Source organism: Molothrus ater, chromosome 2 (assembly GCF_012460135.2).
Source record: "Molothrus ater isolate BHLD 08-10-18 breed brown headed cowbird chromosome 2, BPBGC_Mater_1.1, whole genome shotgun sequence".
Taxonomy (NCBI): domain Eukaryota; kingdom Metazoa; phylum Chordata; class Aves; order Passeriformes; family Icteridae; genus Molothrus; species Molothrus ater.
Genome location: NC_050479.2, coordinates 79,853,739 through 79,872,952, shown reverse-complemented (window position 1 = coordinate 79,872,952; position 19,214 = coordinate 79,853,739). Strand labels below are relative to the sequence as shown.

Below are 19,214 nucleotides of genomic sequence, written 5' to 3'. Positions count from 1 at the left end.
TTTCTCAGTTTGCCAGTGATCCCAAAAGGCATTAGATATTATAGGAAGTGAATCACTGCTCTGGAATGATTATATACCATGCAAACAAAATAGCCTGTCACTTCTGTAGCAATACTTTTAAGATGCATTGGTGTGTTTCTGTACATTTATTTTTTTCATCTTCCAGAGCAGCTTCAGCTTGCACACACTAATTTTAAAAATAAATTCACAGGTACAAGCCTGTCCCTCACATGGAAACTTCCTTGTTCACATTAGCCTGTGCTGTACTAGCATCAGCAGAGTCAAGCACTCTTGGTGTTTTCAATACATTTGAAAAATTTTTACTTCTCTGTTGGACTGTCTAAAATGATACATGACAAAGTTTTTCGTCATGAATGAAAAACTAAATAAATTATCTGTGTTGATTACCAGTCATGTTATAGTGGTACCTGTCAAGGACTGAGAATATCAAAACTGCTCAAGAAAATTTCTCTAAGTATCAAATACTGATTATCCCCAACTCCTATTGCTTACACTAAAAAAGTGGTTCAGCATTGGCCCATTATATTGTAGTTCCACTATATTAGAGTTCAAGACTTTAATCTTCTACTTAGGCTTTCTTTCATGTGTTACAACTGGTTTCTTCACAAATTTTTAAAACACAGATTTGGGTGGTTTTTTTTCGTCAGTCAGATCAGAAACATGTTTGATATATTACAGCAACAATGAAAGTATAAAAAGCTAAGTAACTCTTCATCATTATTATAGGCCTAGCAATGTGTATTTCCCCCCAATTTTATTGCTATCTGTCCAAGATTGAAGCATAACTTAATATAGGCTTCACTCTGGCGTGCCATAATCTGGTGAAAATGAAATGGTATGGAATGCAAGTCTTATGCCATTTAACTTACTGAGCATTTTATTTCAGCTGTCTTTTGAACAGTTCCCAGGCTAGTTCATTACAACTGTTTCTTACAACTGCTCATGTTCCTTCTGGTAATGTATTCTGCAAACCCTCCCACATATCGTGGAAATCTAAAGTTTCATTTCTCTCTGAGGCCAACATCTGTTTGTGCAATATTGCAGTCAAAGTGTAGCTGTATTTTTCTTCTGTTAAGAAAGTAGGGGTGAACAGGGCTGTATCAAGCAAAACAATAAAATACCTGCTTAAAAGAGAGCCAAGTAACAAAGCAACAAAGAAAATATAATGAGTGATGGGTCAGGTCTCCTAGTCTGACCAGAGTCCTGTGTGTGGCTTCTCCCAAGTCATTAATTGGACTATTTCTTATTTCAAAGCCTTTGAATAAAAAGATTGTTCCATTTTACTTGCTGTAAAATTAGGTTGTGCTCTCACAGGCATATTCTGGAAAAAATACTTTTTGTTTCTAGCACTGAAAAAGAGTCAACTCTTCAGATTTCAGCTTTCAGTTTTACACAGTTTGTCAAAGGTTTTGCTGCCACACTACCCACAGCAATCTATGGCATACAAAGTCTGGAAAGCACATTTTCCCCAGGAAGTGACTTCTCCAATGGCAAAGCCCACAAAATGTCGTCAGAGCGACATGCATAATATAACTTTGAAAAGCAAAGCTTGGAAAATAGTGATTCTTAGTATTTACCAGAGTCAGCTTGTGATATATTGAAATGGGTGTAATAGGCAGCAAGAGCAGCACCCTGGCCTGCTCTCCCACTCTCCCAAGTTTCCTTAAGGATCAATACAGAAGCTTTAAAGACAGATTTGAGGCAAGGAGCACAGCGTTCATTCACATTTGTAGTGTTCTACCATTCATAAACTGCAACAAAAAGGAGACAAATAGGTGTTGAAGGGGGAAGTGAATTAGTTGGCAATAAAGACAGCCATCACTGGCAAAGGAAGAGCAAGGATGTAACAAAAAAAAAAAAATCCTTCTATGTCACCAGTGCCCTGATATCAGCTGTCCTTGGTGGTACACATTGATCTGTATGGGGTGTGCTGGTGTGGTAGTGAGGTTGGGTTTCCTGTGCCCACCTTAAGTGGTGTAAGAGCAATCTGAGGTGTCTCAGCAACTTGAAATCTCCACTGCTGTCACAATTTGACTTTGCCAGTAAGCCCCAATGCAATGTACTGGGCAGAAAAGACAGGATTTAGCTGAATCTTGATTGTATAAAAAGCAGATTTTAGCAACATGAAAAGGATTATTTTATAGCTTTATTAGTAGTGAAGGGGAAAGGAAATTATATAATAGTTCTAGAAGTCCCTTGTAACCAAGGCAGTTTCAAGGAAGGACAAAACCTTTCCTTGTGACCATTGTAGAAATACTTTCCAATCTACAGATTCTGAAAATATGGGCTTCTTCATCAGGCTCTGAGTAGGTCTTACAGTTAGGAACATTTTACTTCTAAAGTCAAATTCTTTCCATTTCTTTTGATCTGAAAAATAAGAATTTAATATTAAATAGTGTTTCTCAGTCCCACCATGCAGCAGAATAACATCTTCAGCCATTCAAAGTAAATTGCATTTCTCTAGGTGCTTATTCAGTAGTCTGACTGGACTTCAATAACTTCAAATGTCCTTTTTTTTATTAACTGTAGGTTCTTATCAAAGTGTTGGATAACAATGATAATGGCCCAGAATTCTCTCAGCCAAGCTACGATGTCACCATTTCAGAGGACATCCTCCCTGATACTGAAATTCTGCAAATTGAAGCTATAGACAGAGATGAAAAGCACAAGCTGAGCTACACTATTCACAGCAGCATCGACACAGTCAGCATGAGGAAATTCAGAATTGATCCCAACACCGGGGTTCTCTATACGGCTGAGAGATTAGACCACGAAGCTCAAGATAAGCACATCCTTAATGTCATGGTAAGAAAGCAGTCATGGCTACTTCAGGGACATGCATGGAGTAGGCTTCTCTTGAGTGAAGGACTCAGTGCCATAAGTAGCCACTAATTTAATCTTGCCTGCCCTGCTGTGTATTTATTTCACAGTTTTTATTTTGGCTTTTTGGGAAACTTTATTGTGAAGCCATTGTATGGAATGTGGTATGATTCTCTATCTCAAGGGAAAGCAAGCAGGTAATTATTTAATCTCTTGGCATCTGGTCCTCTCCATCAAGATAATTTTCAGAGTTTCTGAAGTGAGGCTGAAAGTTATTTGAGAAGTTACTCACCAGGAGATATCTGCTTTCTTACCATGGAGAATGCTACAGCCTTTCTGAGTACAAGCCTCATTTATAGCTTACTTTTATAGACTTATTTCAGTACATAAACTGTTAAGATACAAAATAGCTTTCCTTTATCTACATTTCCAAATCTTTGGGTATACAGAAAAAAGTTAATTACCAATTTTTGCTTGGTGTGTCTAGACTACAGAACATAAATCTGTCTGTTTTCAAGTGAAGATTGTATAGTATGGACATCATTTTTTAAAAAACAAACAAAACAAAACAAAAAAAAATTGTGTTAGTTTAAACATTGGAGTCCACTATTTTCTTTAACTACTTAAGACTTCTGCAGCAGAGGCCTTCTAAGAAATTACTCATGGTGTGTTAGGTACAGGGGCAGCTTTGGCAGGGCACCCTAGGAAGCAAAAAGCTGCTGTGAGATGCAACAAGGAGCAGCTGAGTGTGGTCTCTGCTCACAGCGTAAAATGTTGCAAGTCCTTTGGCAAGCAGACTAAGAAATAGCTATAAACTAGCTATAAACTAAGAAATAGCTATAAACTGAATAACAGAAACACATGGCCAAGAGAGGTAATTCCCTGGTGCTTGGTTTTGATCTCCACCTGATACAATAGGTCTTTTCCTCTGTTTAAGAAGAACCAAAATTTTCAGGAGATAGTGATGGCAGGATTATCAGTGAAGCAGTGCTGAGGTATTTTGGATAGGATTGAGACAGGGTGTGGTAACTTACACCTCTGTTGACAATTACCAGCACTTCATAAAATGATTCCTGCTCTGTTTACTGTTGATATGATCATCTATGTATATAATCATGAAGTAGTCCATTGGCAGCTACAAGCACTAGACAGACATGCCTATATGCTGTAAAGAAGGCAATAGCAAGATAAAGGCATGACCATTCAGCAAGTATTAATAAAAAAGGAAATTCTTGCAAACCTCAACCCAAATTTAAGATCTCATGTGGTTGCCACTTCAAAAATTCATGTCATGATGGGTTAGTTGCAAAGCATTTTCTCATAAGTGAAAAAAAATGTTGCTAATTTCTTTCCTGTTTCTTTGATTCTAGTATCTGTCATCCCATGTGTGAATGTGTTTCAGACTGCTCTTTGGGACAAATGGATTTTTTTACTGTATTAAATAGAACTGAAAGTAGTATTCACACTCAGATGAGTAATATTTGTGAAGTTTTACTAGATGACTGTCAAATTGTGTGTTATGCACTTGTTCTATAGGTCCGAGATCAAGAATTCCCTTACAGAAGAAACCTGGCCAGAGTCATCATAAATGTGGAAGACTCCAATGACCACAGTCCCTACTTCACCAGCCCATTGTATGAAGCCTCGGTGTTTGAGTCAGCAGCAGTTGGATCAGCAGTGTTGCAGGTCACAGCTCTGGACAAAGACAAAGGAGAAAATGCAGAGCTAATCTATACTATTGAAGCAGGTTAGGACTGAGGCCAAAGATGAAGTATCATAGATCATGCCAGACACACAACAGTGATGTAATGGTCATCTGTCTTGACACACAGTTCAGCTTCTTTGGTCTACTTTCTCCTGTACAGATGGGCAAAGGAGACACCTTGTTGTTGTTGTTTTGTTGGGGTTTTTTTTAATTTTATTCTGAAGCTACTATACCCAAAACCTTTCAGAACAATCTCATTCTGGAACAGGTTGCGTGAGAGAGGGAGTCTCTCTTCTCTGGAGGTGTTCAGAACCCCACAGGATCTTGTGCAACCTGCTGTAGGTGAACCAGCTTTAGCAGGAGGGTTGGACCAGATGCTCTCCAGTGGTCCCTTTCTAGTCTAGTCATTCTGTTCTTTTGTGACTGTTTCATTTTTACCAGATGGCTACAGAGCCTGTTACCTCTAAGTCATTGGGTCAAAGCCATCACAGAAGATAGTTATTCAAAACTGCAGCCGGTGACTTGTTTTCAGGGTTCTGGTTTCAGACTAGAGTGCAGTGGATCCCTCCATAAAAAAAAAAAATGCCACAACAGCTGGTATGTCCTGATATCTTTGCCAGTGTTCAGACCAGAGAAGCACAGACTAAGAGCAGGGCTATGATAAAACTTCTGCCATAGCATTTTAATGGCACAAGGTCTCTTTGAAACTAAGAGAGGGCATGATGATACCAGATGAAAATTGCTTTTGCAGTTAAATGCTGTATATTTACATTCAGCACATAATCTATACCAGCAAAAGCATTCTTCTACTGGTGCATCAGAACAGTGTATCTCTGACACACATGAGAATGAATGTAAGTTTCTCTGGATCACATGAACCTGAAGTTAAGAATTATCTTTGAGACAAACCGTTGACAGATATATAAGAGGGGGATGCCTGGAAAAAAAGAGAAAGAATTAGAAATTTGTGACGTTAGAATTTTGTAATTTTTTATTTCTACTTAGGGGGTTTTATTCATAATATGAATCTTTCCACTGTAATACTAGCAAAACTTGAAATTTATATTTCCATAAAAAGAAGTCACAGGTACTTCAGATTATACCCATATTAGGCAGATCACAGGCCTTTACCAGCATTAGGCTCTGATCCTACTGGATCATTATTTAGTCCTATATTATTATAAAGTCTTGTTCCAGCTAGGATAGCTCATGTCAATTAGGAACAGGCTAAATGACAAATAACTAATGACACAAGAATATCTACACCATCTCATACTGATTTATCTTCATATAATTCAAGCTCACACCTTAAATTAAGATGATATAACCTGAAGTTTAGAGAAGACCCAAGGAAGATTTTTTCTGTCATTATCTTGTATGCTCTGTGGAAGGAGATTACCTTCAGCAAACCAGAAGGTGAAGTCTTTTGCAGCTGAAAGTGTTGAACTTAGAATGAGGAAGATGTTAGCACTCCAAAGCAAATATTTCCTTTATTCACTGCATTTGTTCTTAGCAGTTATTTCTCAGTATTCTCAAGTGGCCTTCAACTTAAATTAGGGGCAATCTTACACGTGCCCAGACAGGAAAACACTGTCCTTATGGAACAAATTCTGAGCAGACTAGATCAAGTTCCTGGGGCAATGTTTTTCAAGACTATTCCTAGCTTTTTCCTGACACCTTATTACTATTATGGGTTCCTAATCATCTAGAGGTGCCACCACAATGTAAAGAGCATCCTGACATCTAAGGAGTATTGTTCCAATTACACTGGTAATAGAATCCTACATGATTCAGGCAGGAAAATATTATTATTAGAAAAGATGCTTTAGCTATTAGATGGTTTCTAGAGACTCTCTTTTTCATTACAGCCTGTTTCTGTTTCATCATGAGCTCTTTCTGCAATGTCAGACCTCAAACTTCCATTTACTGTAAGCCTCACACTCCTCCAGTTTCATTATCCATAGATGTCCCAATCTCAGGTGCCTCAAAATTCAGTATTCTGCTGCTGAATACGATCCATAAAATGTGCAGTTGAGGATATTGATTTTAACTGCAGAATTCAAATTGTACACAGCCCTTTGATTCAGGGGGATTACCCACCACATCTTACATTACTCTGAAGACAGCAATTGGTAAAGAAAGTATTACACTTTTGTGTAATTTCATAAGAAATTCCTAAAGGAGAAGAACCAGCTCTTGCCTTGCAGGAGGCAGTCAGTGGATCAAAATTATTTGTATTAGCAAGCACTGACAAAATAACAGCAGCAGCATTTGTAGTGTCTGTAAATGTGACAGATGCCATTATTTTTATGAGAATTTGTAGCTCTGGATCCTGGGTGAATAGCACAATTTTTGGTTTAGCTAGTAAACTTTACTGATCTGAAACGAAGGATGTAAATAGAAAACCACTACCAGTAACCAGTATTGAACTGCATAGAGTAGTATGTAGCTTAAATTAGCCTCCAGAATTTACAACAGATAGTGAATCATATCTTAAAAATAGTTCACATTACCTCACTTCATTTAGGATTTCATGTATTTAGGCATTCCAGCTACAGCTTACATGTTTATTGCTCTGTGTGCAGCACCCATAACAATCACTTAAAAAACCCTCTCTTGTGTATCACCTGACATATATTTCTCTCCCATCCTTGAATGGATGCTTGACTGTAGATTGGAAACAGTTCTAGATTTGAAGATGTGAATTACAATAGAGGGAACATGGTCTAGTGGTTGAAATTGCTGTAACTCAGTATATACTATTTGTATTTAGAATCAAAATCAGGAAAAGAGTCTGTATGCTTATATATGCCATTTATATTTGCAGCACTTACTTCAAGCAAGCACTCAATAAAACAGCAAAATAAGGATTGCCAATTAAAGGTGATCTCTAATTACAGGGTAGGAATACATGCAGAAAGTTTTGAATCTGTTTTGCTGAAGAAGAGATTGGCAAAAAGACCAGAAAGAAATAAAGGCCCCCAAAAAGTTCTCTGATCCAAACTTACTGTTTTCACCTTTATGCAGTCAGTGATATCGTGCTTTCATGTTGTAACAGACATTTCATGACATTTTCTACTAAATCTCATTCATCTGGATTCATCCTCCTCAGAGATCGTATGATAAAACTCTGTGCCACAGGACACTTGAATCTCTTTTCTATGCTATTTGCTCTGTTTTATTTTTTCTAAATGCCACTTTAACCTTTTTATATTCAGTTCTTTGAGTCTTGAACTACTGTAATCTCCTATATGGTTTCTTAATATGCCATTCAATTAGGAGCCTGAGTTGTTATCCATTAGTCATATAATTGGCTTATTAGCCTCTGATCTCATTTCTTTGCCTTAGGTGTACATGTATTTGACTAATTTCTGTAATTTAGGGATGCTTTTCCTTACTTCAGTAGGAGTAATGTGCATGCAGTTCTTGCTCTGATGCTGGTACTGAGAATCAAGATATAGAGGTGGCAACACCTGAGTTTCTGACGCCTTGAATACCTATACCATCTACTGAGCTCTCTAATTAACAGAAAGAAAGGGTGAAAGGGCCTTCAGAGTGCTGTTACATTGGGGGTGTTTTGGTTTTTTTTATTTAGGTAACCTTTAAAAATGCAGCTTGTTGCTTCTGGTTTAGGTTATCATAAAGTGAGTCATATTTCATTTCTAATCTCATTTAATATCGTTGTTTTAGGAAACACGGGAAACACATTCAAGATTGAACCAGTTTTAGGCATCATTACATTACTCAAGGAGCCAGACTTAACCACAATGGGACAGTTTGTTTTGTCAGTCAAAGTGACTGATCAAGGTTCTCCAGCGCTGTCTGCAACAGCAATTGTGCGGATATCTGTGACGATGGCAGATAACTCCCACCCTAAGTTCACTCTAAAAGAATACCAAGCAGAGGTCAATGAAAATGTGGATATTGGTACTTCTGTCATTTCTCTCTCTGCAATCAGTCAGTCCACGTTAGTTTATGAGGTTAAAGATGGCAATGTTGATGGAGTCTTCACCATAAACCCATATTCTGGAGTGATCACCAGTCAAAAGGCCCTTGATTATGAACGTGCTTCCTCCTATCAGCTCATCGTACAGGCAACAAATATGGCCGGCATGGCTTCAAATGCCACTGTGAACATTCAGATTGTTGATGAAAATGACAACCCACCAGTTTTTCTCTTCTCTCAGTACTCAGGCAGCATAAGCGAGGCTGCTCCTGTGAACAGCGTGGTCCGCAGTGCAAATAACAGTCCCTTGGTGATACGTGCCACCGATGCTGACAGCAACCAGAACGCTTTGCTTGTCTATCAGATTGTGGAATCAACTGCAAAAAAGTATTTCACGGTAGATTCCAGCACAGGTGCAATCAGAACAATTGCAAATTTAGATCATGAAACGATAGCCCACTTCCACTTCCATGTTCATGTTAGGGACAGTGGGAATCCCCAGCTTACAGCAGAGAGCCCAGTTGAAGTGACCGTTGAGGTAACTGATGTCAATGACAACCCACCAGTCTTCAGCCAGGCCGTGTTTGAGACAGTCCTACTCCTGCCCACGTATATTGGTGTTGAGGTTCTCAAAGTCAAAGCTTCAGACCCAGATTCAGAGATCCCTCCAGAACTAACATTTAGTATAATTGAAGGCAATATGGACCATTTTTTAATTGACTCAAGCACAGGGGTACTCACCATTAAAAACAATAGTCTCTCCAAAGACCATTATATGCTAATAGTAAGAGTATCTGATGGAAAATTTTATAGTACTGCCATGGTGACAATAATGGTAAAAGAAGCGATGGATAGTGGACTCCATTTCACACAAAACTTTTATTCCACTTCTATATCAGAAAACAGCACCAATATCACAAAGATCGCTGTGGTGAATGCTGTTGGCAACCGCCTCAATGAGCCTTTGAAATACAGCATATTAAACCCAGGAAACAAATTTAAAATCAAATCCACCTCAGGAGTCATTCAGACCACTGGCATCCCCTTTGACCGAGAGGAACAGGAGCTGTATGAGCTGGTGGTGGAAGCAAGCCGTGAGCTAGATCACCTCCGTGTTGCTCGAGTTGTGGTGAGAGTTTACATTGAGGACATAAATGACAACGCCCCAGTGTTTGTAGGGCTTCCATACTACGCTGCTGTGCAGGTCGATGCTGAGCCTGGCACCCTGATATATCGAGTGACAGCTATTGATAAAGACAAGGGTGACAATGGCGAGGTGTCGTACCTGCTGAAGGAAGACTATGGACATTTTGAAATTGATAGAGGATCTGGCAGTGTCACTTTAAAGGAAGCCTTCAATTCTGATTTGTCTAATATAGAGTACTTGGTTGTCATTCTTGCCAAAGATGGTGGTAACCCATCACTGTCTGCGTCGGTAGAGCTCCCCATTACTATTGTTAACAAAGCAATGCCTGTGTTTGACAAGCCCTTCTATACAGCTTCTGTGAATGAAGATGTAGAAATGCACATGCCGATTCTAAGCATAAATGCAACCAGTCCAGAAGGCCAGGGTATCATTTATATCATTGTTGATGGAGATCCCTACAACCAGTTTAATATCGACTTTGATACTGGAGTTCTGAGTGTCATCAGCCCACTGGACTATGAAATAAATTCTCTTTTCAAGCTGATGGTGCGAGCCAGCGATGCTCTCACTGGCGCTCGCGCTGAGGTAACCGTGGACTTGATTGTTAATGATGTTAATGATAATCCTCCCATTTTTGATCAGTCAGCTTACAATGCTACTCTGTCCGAAGCTTCTTTGATTGGGACTCCTGTGCTGCAGGTTGTTGCTACTGATGCTGACTCTGACAATAACAAGATTGTACAATATCAGATAGTCCAGGACACCTTTAACAGCACTGACTATTTCCATATAGACAGCAGCAGTGGCCTTATTTTGACAGCCCGAATGCTGGATCATGAACTCATACAGCAGTGCAGCTTGAAAGTCAGAGCAACTGATAATGGGTTCCCCCCTCTGAGCAGCGAGGTTCTCGTTAGTATCTCAATAACAGATATGAATGACAACCCTCCAGTTTTTAACCAGTTAATATATGAATCATATGTGAGCGAACTGGCACCTCGGGGTCATTTTGTGACTTGTGTCCAAGCTTCTGATGCCGACAGCTCTGATTTTGACAGACTGGAGTACAGCATCCTATCAGGAAATGATCGGACCAGTTTCATTATGGACAGCAAGAGCGGTGTTATCACTCTTTCCAACCACCGCAAGCAGAGGATGGAGCCCATGTACAGCCTGAACGTCTCTGTGTCCGACGGGCTGTTCACCAGCACAGCTCAGGTGCACATTCAGATCCTTGGGGCCAACCTCTACAGCCCTGTGTTCTCACAGAGCATTTATGTTGCAGAGGTTAGAGAAAACGCTGCTCCTGGAATGAAGGTAATCCATGTGAAGGCAACAGATGGGGATTCAGGCGTGTATGGCCAGATCAGCTACTCCATAATAAATGACTTCGCCAAGGACCGATTTTTGATTGACGCAAATGGGCAGATTCTGACAACTGAGAGGTTAGACCGTGAGAACCCGCTGGAAAGTGATATCGATATATTCTTGAGAGCCCTTGATGGAGGTGGCAGGACTACATTTTGCACTGTGAGAGTGATAGTAGTGGATGAGAATGACAATGCTCCCAAATTTATGACAGTCGAATACAGAGCAAGTGTCAAAGCAGATGTTGGGAAAGGTTACTTGGTGACGCAAGTGCAAGCAGTAGATCCAGATGATGGAGCCAATTCCAGAATTACCTATTCTCTGTATAGTGAAGCCTCTGTTTCAGTAGCTGATCTGCTTGAAATTGATCCAGATAATGGATGGATGGTCACCAAGGGTAGCTTTAACCAACTGAAAAACACTGTTCTATCATTCTTTGTCAAAGCAGTCGATGGTGGCATTCCTGTAAAGCATTCACTCATTCCTGTCTACATCCATGTTTTGCCGCCAGAAACCATTTTGCCTTCTTTTTCTCAACCCCAGTATTCTTTCACCGTGGCAGAAGACACCCTCATAGGCAGTACTATTGACATTCTGCATGTTTTGCCCAATCAGGGTGCTTTGTATAGCACAGTTAATGGTGAGCTATCTGCAAACAACAAAGATGGGGTTTTCATCATAGAGAAGGACACAGGGCTCATAAAATTGGATAAGAGGCTTGACCACGAAATAAATCCTGCCTTCCACTTCAAAGTTGCGGCCTCAATTCAGTTAGACAAAGTAGACATTGTGCTGACTGTGGATGTGGAGGTGAAGGTGTTGGATGTCAATGACAACAAGCCTGTATTTGAAGCAGCTAGCTATGATGCTGTAATAATGGAAGGCATGCCTATAGGAACAAAACTCATGCAAGTCAAAGCGGTCGATGCAGACTCGAGTGCGAACGGGCAGGTCACGTACACGCTTGCGGTGGAATCGGAGCTGCAGAAGATCACAGAAGCATTCACCATTGATAGCAACAGTGGCTGGATCAGTACACTGAAGGATCTGGACCACGAAAAGGATTCTGCTTTCACCTTTGCAGTGGTGGCCTCGGATCTGGGGGAAGCTTTGTCCTTGTCCTCAACCACCTTGGTCTCAGTTACAGTGACAGATATAAACGATAACGCGCCTGTCTTTGAGCACGAGGTGTACAGGGGGTCAGTGAAGGAGAGTGACCCTCCAGGGGAAGTTGTGGCTGTTCTTAGTACCTGGGATGAAGACACATCTGATGTCAATCGGCAGGTTAGCTACCATATTACAGGTGAGAGACAGCTTGCATGCTTTCTTCCCATAACCAGCTTACTGAAGTACTATGCATGTGTCCAGTTTCACGTGAATGTTTAGCAGGGTTTCAAGCTAAATTATCCTAAATTATCACTGTGAATGAGTCAATTACATTGCTTTTTTTTTTTTTTTTTGGACAGAATTTGCAGCAAAGCTGAAAAGAGGGAGAGGAATGTGTGTGTCTGTGTGTGTCTGTGTGTGTCTGTGTTGCTCTCTCAATTTTCCAAGATGAATGCTTCCTGATTTGCTGCGGTGCAATGTAGTGTAGCCATCAACCCATCAAAATTGATATGTCAGCTTGAAAACCATCATGAATTAATGTTTCAAACAAGGGAAAATGAAAATTTTCTTCTTACAGAGAAAATCCTTTTACTTCCAAGCATTTAAATTTCTTTTGAAATAACATTTTTCTTTTTGAGATAGGAAAGTGGATGCCAGAGCCATTTTGAAATACCACTATTTGGAATGGGGAGGGGTGGGGCATGAATGAATTTTGCATTACATGGAATGAGGGATGCCATTTATTATCAGCACGGATTTCTGGCCAGGGAAATAGTAATATACCTAGAAGCACTGCTTAGCTGCCATGCATTGTTATATACAGCATAAGGAAATTTTGATTACATTACTAATACATTTTTCAAAGCATGGTAACGTTGCTCTTTCCTATTGTGTATTTATTATCATTCTTTTTGCCTAGATTCAGCCTAGCTTTTGTGTGAGTATGTTGTGAGTGATGGGTGCTACAGTTATTTTTCTCCTTCCATCTTGCATTGTCCAATAGCTTTTGTTAGGGAAGAACTTTTTCACTCCCCCCAACCTTAGCAATTCAAGAGCTATTATTCACTACCTAGTATTAACCAAACTATTGGAAAAGTCCACATTTTTCACACTGGATGGGATTCAACATACATAAGACTGCATGTAGGAAGCAGGCTGTGGGCAAAAATTACTTAACTAATGGGAAAATAGTTTGTGTATTTTGCTCTGGAGGGTTAAAGCTCCTACCCCTTTGTTAGCTATCAAAATGAAAATGGCTGTGAGATGGTGTGTAGAGAGAGGTGTGAACCCCAGTTAGCCACAGACTGTGTTACACATCACAAGTGGTATCATTTTCAAAGCAACCGGAAGAAATCCATGGATTAATTGTAACTTGAAATTTTGGATTCACTTTAAAGATTTGCAAAGACATGTGTTAATAGTGTACTGTGCTGTATGATATTAGAAGTAGGGTCAAAGGTAGTCCTGTGTGTAACTGTCAGGATTTAGAGGCTCTGGGCAAGGTGCATTAGCTGCTGGTGGCCCAGTTCCCACATATGTAAAAATAAATCAGTAGATTTATTTTTTGTACTAGAGATTTTGGGATATTTGAAAGAGTTTGGGGATCCCAGTGTAGAAAGTACAGTGGGAAATGAAAACCCTTAGGTTTGTAACAAAGATATGTTAGTGTACTGTGATCATTGACTTTGTTGTGAAGTCTGGCAGTCATCTCTTACAATGCATTATGCCTTTAGTTAGGTAGTGTTTTTTCTTCACATATGACTGCTGTTAATTTAGCAAAAACTGGACTTCTGAATAACAACTGTCAGATATGACTCATAAATTATAGATCATTCTGTACCTTCGTTTCTGCCACTGTTCAAAATATGACAGATATTTTGCTGTTCTGTTAGCTTCTGAAAACATTAGATGTCAAAGCCCAAAGCTTTCTTACTGTACAATTACTAAAGCACAGAATGGGCTCAGAAATTCCACTTCCTTTGAATATATCATTTGAGCTTGGGAAATGCACAAGGAAGAATTAGGTTCTTTTGATTAAAATGTCAAAACATGTTAAAACATAGTTTCACTCACAAAATAGTCTATTCACACTTTACCTCAAGTTGATCCCAGGAAGTGCACTTGTGTATTTCATGGAATCAGATTAACTAGATGATTATTCAAAAGCTGTGGCTTTCTGGAGGCATTTTGAATCGTAGAAACTTCTGTGAATACAGTAAACTCTGAGTAAAAATTATACATTAACAAAAAGGAAGAAGAAGACAAACTATGAGACTGTAATGTGTATCCACCAAAAACAGCTTTGTGAAAATGCATCTGGAGAAAAGTCGCACACAGAAGATAGGTAGAAGAAATCATTATTTATAAGATAAGAGAAATAAATATCCTGGGGCAGATGTGATCACTGAAGAGTCCTTTGTGCCCTTTTAAGAAGTACAAATGCCTATTGCAGTCTTCTCATCAGTCTTGAAAAGGGGTAGATACAGTCGTGTGGATAAATAAATATTCTGCTTTTATTCCTTCAGTTTATGATTGTTTTTCATGATTACTGGCAAGAAGTTGCCATTGTCAAGTCCACTTTCATTTGCATTTGATGGTGAGGGAAAAAAATTTTGCACTTACTCTTGGTTATTTGTAGTTCAGTAGCAGCTGGAGATGTTCACAAAGCAGAAGCACTCTACATAAATCTTAATAGAAAATCAATATGAAGTGCAGACGACACAAATGCACTTAGGAAGCAAAGTAGTTTTCTTTTGAAGGCTCATTTGAGTTCATTGCCTATATCATTTGGGCAGTTTGCCTAAAACCAGGGTTCTTCTGATGTCTAGCCAATCTATACCCAGCCAGATATTACTGAGATTTAAGAATGGCAAACCATGAAAAGCCACCAGAAGAATGTCAGCTGCCAAGACATAGGTACAGTAAAGTGTTTTGTGTTCCTCAGTGATGTTAATTAAGCTTCCTCAGACACATAAAGCTAGGGAGTCAACAGTCTTTAAGCTTGGTTCAGCTGAATACAAGGAAGATAGTGTGTTTTGGAAGAAAGAAGTGGTGTTGTACACAGGAGGTCATTTGCTGGGTTGATTGCCCAGTATGAGCAAAGGTGTGGCTTTTGTTAGTTTTTTATCATATATTTGAGATACTGGAATTCTGGAGAAATGGATATTTCAGTGTTTGGGAAGGCCTTGTGTTGCCAGATGAAGAACAGTTTCTACAATTTTATGGTAGTAAAGCTAGGAAGATTGGATTTGTAATTTCAGAAGCTGAGTAAACATGCAACATCTTAAACTGGGAGTGGAGGATAAACGTATTGATTTTGTGTCATGCAAATGCCTAGAGTTCTAACTGGGAATTGAAAGTAGTTAAATAAATGCATAAATGTAAGACAGAAGCTAAATAAATAAGTTAGTAAATATTCAGTTCCCCCTCCCAGATGGGGACATTGCAGTGAAAACTGATACTGTTGGCTTCTAGTTTTCCATTCCTTTTTAGTTGCTATAATGGCCTCTGTGTGTGCTTTAGTAATGATGTGTGTCAGGATTTGTTTATTTTGGATCACTGTGTCTCTGCATTTCATTTGTATCTGGCTGTTTTCTTTCTTTACTTCAACTTGAGCTTGATTTGGCTTTGTAGTATTTGCTGACTAGGGAGGGAGGGAGAGCATTATTTAAACTTCAAGTAACAAAAGATAAAAGATACTGCTGATTCTTTTCGCCTCAAAGCCTTTCTAAAAAGTTACTGGAGTGTTTTTTGTAGCTATCACTTCACTGTTGTGACATTCAAAGTAGAACATAAGAAAACTGCCAAAAGATTTTAAAGAATCCATTAATATATGTAGTCAGGAGGCTTCCGTTTAGAAAAGCTACATTATTCAGAGTGAAAAACTAATTAATTAGAATGCCCCTAGGAAACTGAATCTGCTTGCATATATTAGTGAAAAAGTTAATTAATCACTGCAGAACGAGATCTGCATCAAGACATATGTATAAGTACTAGGAAATGGTTTCCTGGGCCACAGTGTGGATTTTTTTGCCTTTCCATTTTTAAGAATATTTTCCTGGTGGTGTTTTAGTTTTATATCTCATTATATCTCTTACACTTTATAGTCCACCTTTGCCTTCCACCAGTGAAATATACAGCCAGTCCTGAGAAGCAAAAAAAAAAGAAAAAAAAAAGTTCTCATAAAAAAGACATGCAGATAAACCACTATTCCTGCATATTGCACAGGTTTCTTGGTCAATCAGATTGATTCTTTTCTAGTGGAGTAAAAAGGGAGGAAAAGAGATCCCAAGGACTGTTTTTTATACATATTCCCCAAATTCCTAGGTATGATTTAAAAGCCATTCCATTAGCAACAAAACAACAGTGATTTTAAAATTGCTCCAAGGTAGTGTTTCTGCTAACCATAAAAGCCACCAGCTGATTTTAATTAGATTTTACCTTTCCTCTTTTCTTAGCAATGGGATGCCCATACCTTGGGTCTATTGCTTCCTAGTTGGTCAGGACAGTTAATAATTTCCTTTTACAAAAGGACTAATATGCAGGAAAGCCCTGATTAATATCATGAAACAAAATAAGAATGTTTAAGACTACTTTTATTAATGGTTTACAACATTAAACTCACTATTACAAGATTACAGCCTTTTATAAAGGAGAGTTAAGCTTTTTTTTTATGCTGGCATTGAATTGAATAGAAGGAATTTAATGTCAATCAGCAGGGGTCTGCCTTCTTTGAAGTCACATGCAGGCTCAAGTCAGTGGACAGATTCTCATTTCCTTGGATTGTATTCAGATCTGGCCAGTAGTATACTTCAACACTCTGTAACCCTCTTTAGGAGAAATGTGTGTTTGTATGACACAACAAATTAAACAATGGTGATTATTCCAGACTATCACAGAAATCAATGGGAAAACTGCTTAGTTTTGTGATCAAAAAGGGTGGTTTTCTATCAACAGAAAATATCTGTATTTGATACATGAGTTTAGTGCTCTGTATGATTCAAAAGCCTTTTATAATTGTAATGCCTATCTGACTAATTTTCTGGAAATCCTATTCATTACAACTTGCTTTTTTTGGCACAGTCACAGCTAGCACAAATGGTGACTCTTAACAAGAAAGATTTGCTCAGCCTGACTCAAATGACTTAGTTTTCATATTAAATAGAAACCAGTCTATCTTGTCATTGGTAGCTAATGAAGAAGGCATAAATTACAGCCTGTGACCTCCTTCCTGCTTTTTGATGTAGAAAGAAGGTATGAAATGGACATTTGACTTTTTTGATTGATTTCAAGCTCAACTTCAAGTTCAGACCTCCTCTGTGTTGTTATTTTGACAAAAAGGTCCCTGAGAACTGAGAGAATTGTGACAACAGAAGCAACATATCAGAGACACTAATTGCCTGATAACAGAGTCAACACAAATAAATTCAGCCTTGGATTTTTTTTTTTTTGTACTTACTTATGTAGTCATTCAGTGGAAGTACTAGAGGGGAAGGTTTAAGAGCCTGGTCTTTCCATTCAGCTTGTACACATCCCATGACACATGTCAACCCTGATTAATTTGTAAGCAAATACACACTAGCGTGTTTGACATTCTTGAATGTGCTACAAGAAAGAATAAGCATTCCCTGTATAGTTTTATAGCACTTTTAAACATGAGCAACATAGAAAGTAGTTCTAAGATTGAATTCCTGCGTGGAGACCATAGGAGAAAGCTTAATATGGTGGGCAGATAGCTAGTAGCAGGTTGGCTGCAATTATAGTTCAGCCAGTGGAGCATCATGATGCTTTTTAATATTTCCTCACTCAGTTTCTGTAGCACATGAGTTTGCTATGAGTGTAGTGTTCTCTCCTCAATTATTAAATCTGCAGATACATTTTTACAGACCAAGCTGGGCACAGAAGACTGGGTAGTTGGCTTTACTGGCTTTGGCTAGGGTAGAATTAATTTTCTAAGAAGAATCTGCTATGGAGCTGTGATTTGGATTTGTGATGTCACAGGGATGTTTTAGTTACGGCTGAGCAGAGCTTACACAGAGTCCAGGCCTTTTCTGGTCCTCAGGCAAGTGAGGAGGAGGGGGGTGCGCAAGGAGCTGGGAGGAGACGCAGCTAGGACAGCTGACCCAACTGACCACAGGCATATTCCACTCTATATGGCAGCATGCTCAGCATATAAAAGCTGAGGGAAGAAGGAGGAAGTGGGGAGATGTTCAGAGTTAATGGCATTTATCTTCCCAAGTAACTGTCAGGGTGACAAAGCCCTGCTTTTCTGGAGATGGCTGAACACCTGCCATGAATTCTTTTTTCTTTTGCTTATACACAGAACTTTTGCTTTACCTATTAAACTGTCTTTGTCTCAACCCATGAGTTTTCTTACATTTATCCTTCAATTTCTCCTCCCATTCCCACTGGGAAGGAAATGAGCAAGCAGCTGTATGGGCCTTAGCTGACTAGCAATGTGAAGTCATAACATTGGTTTAAAAGACTTAACTGTCTGGTCTGACAGGAGGTTTGAATCAGACTCACAGAAAGATGATTGAAGATTATTTCTTCATGGACCAGGCAGGAGACTGTACCATTTCAAATAAAAGAGTAAATAACTGAATAACTGTTAGAAACATTAACGATTGTGCCCACCCTAATTATTGCACACTTCTGTATGTGACATGTCCTTCCCTTCCCCTTCCCCTTCCCCTTTCCCTTCCCCTTCCCTTCCTTCTGAGGATGATGTGGACCAAAACTTTCCCTCTCCCAACCTCTTTTTGTCACCAGGCAATTTAATGATGTGGAAAAGCAACATTGTCCAGGTTCAGTTATGACATGGCAAAAATCTCTTCTGCTTTATCTCCAGTACACCTTTCACCAGCTTTCACTCTTGGATACGTTTGATCTATTTGTACTGTTTACCTTCCAGCTGTTTCTCAAATGACCTCTTGTTAGGACTATTTAATACTAATGTGTCTTCCTGTGTCGTGTAAACTTTTTTAAAAACTAGAATTTTAATAAGCACCAGAATGGTGCAGCTGTATGATAAAGCTTTCATTAGAGGATTCCTTAATAGAACCCACTTCCAGTCCTTGATTGCATAATCAACAGCTAAT

The 19,214-nt window shown here is 39.0% G+C and overlaps 1 protein-coding gene across 1 annotated transcript in view; it reads left to right on the top strand.

The window, feature by feature from the left end:
• Positions 1 to 19,214, top strand: part of FAT3 (FAT atypical cadherin 3) — a 399,825-nt gene that overhangs the window by 309,714 nt on the left and 70,897 nt on the right. Inside the window, exons 9-11 of the mRNA XM_054518453.1 lie at positions 2,551 to 2,826; positions 4,378 to 4,588; positions 8,237 to 12,310. Of these exons, the coding sequence (XP_054374428.1) occupies positions 2,551 to 2,826; positions 4,378 to 4,588; positions 8,237 to 12,310 (4,561 nt within the window). The remainder of the gene's footprint in view (positions 1 to 2,550; positions 2,827 to 4,377; positions 4,589 to 8,236; positions 12,311 to 19,214) is intronic.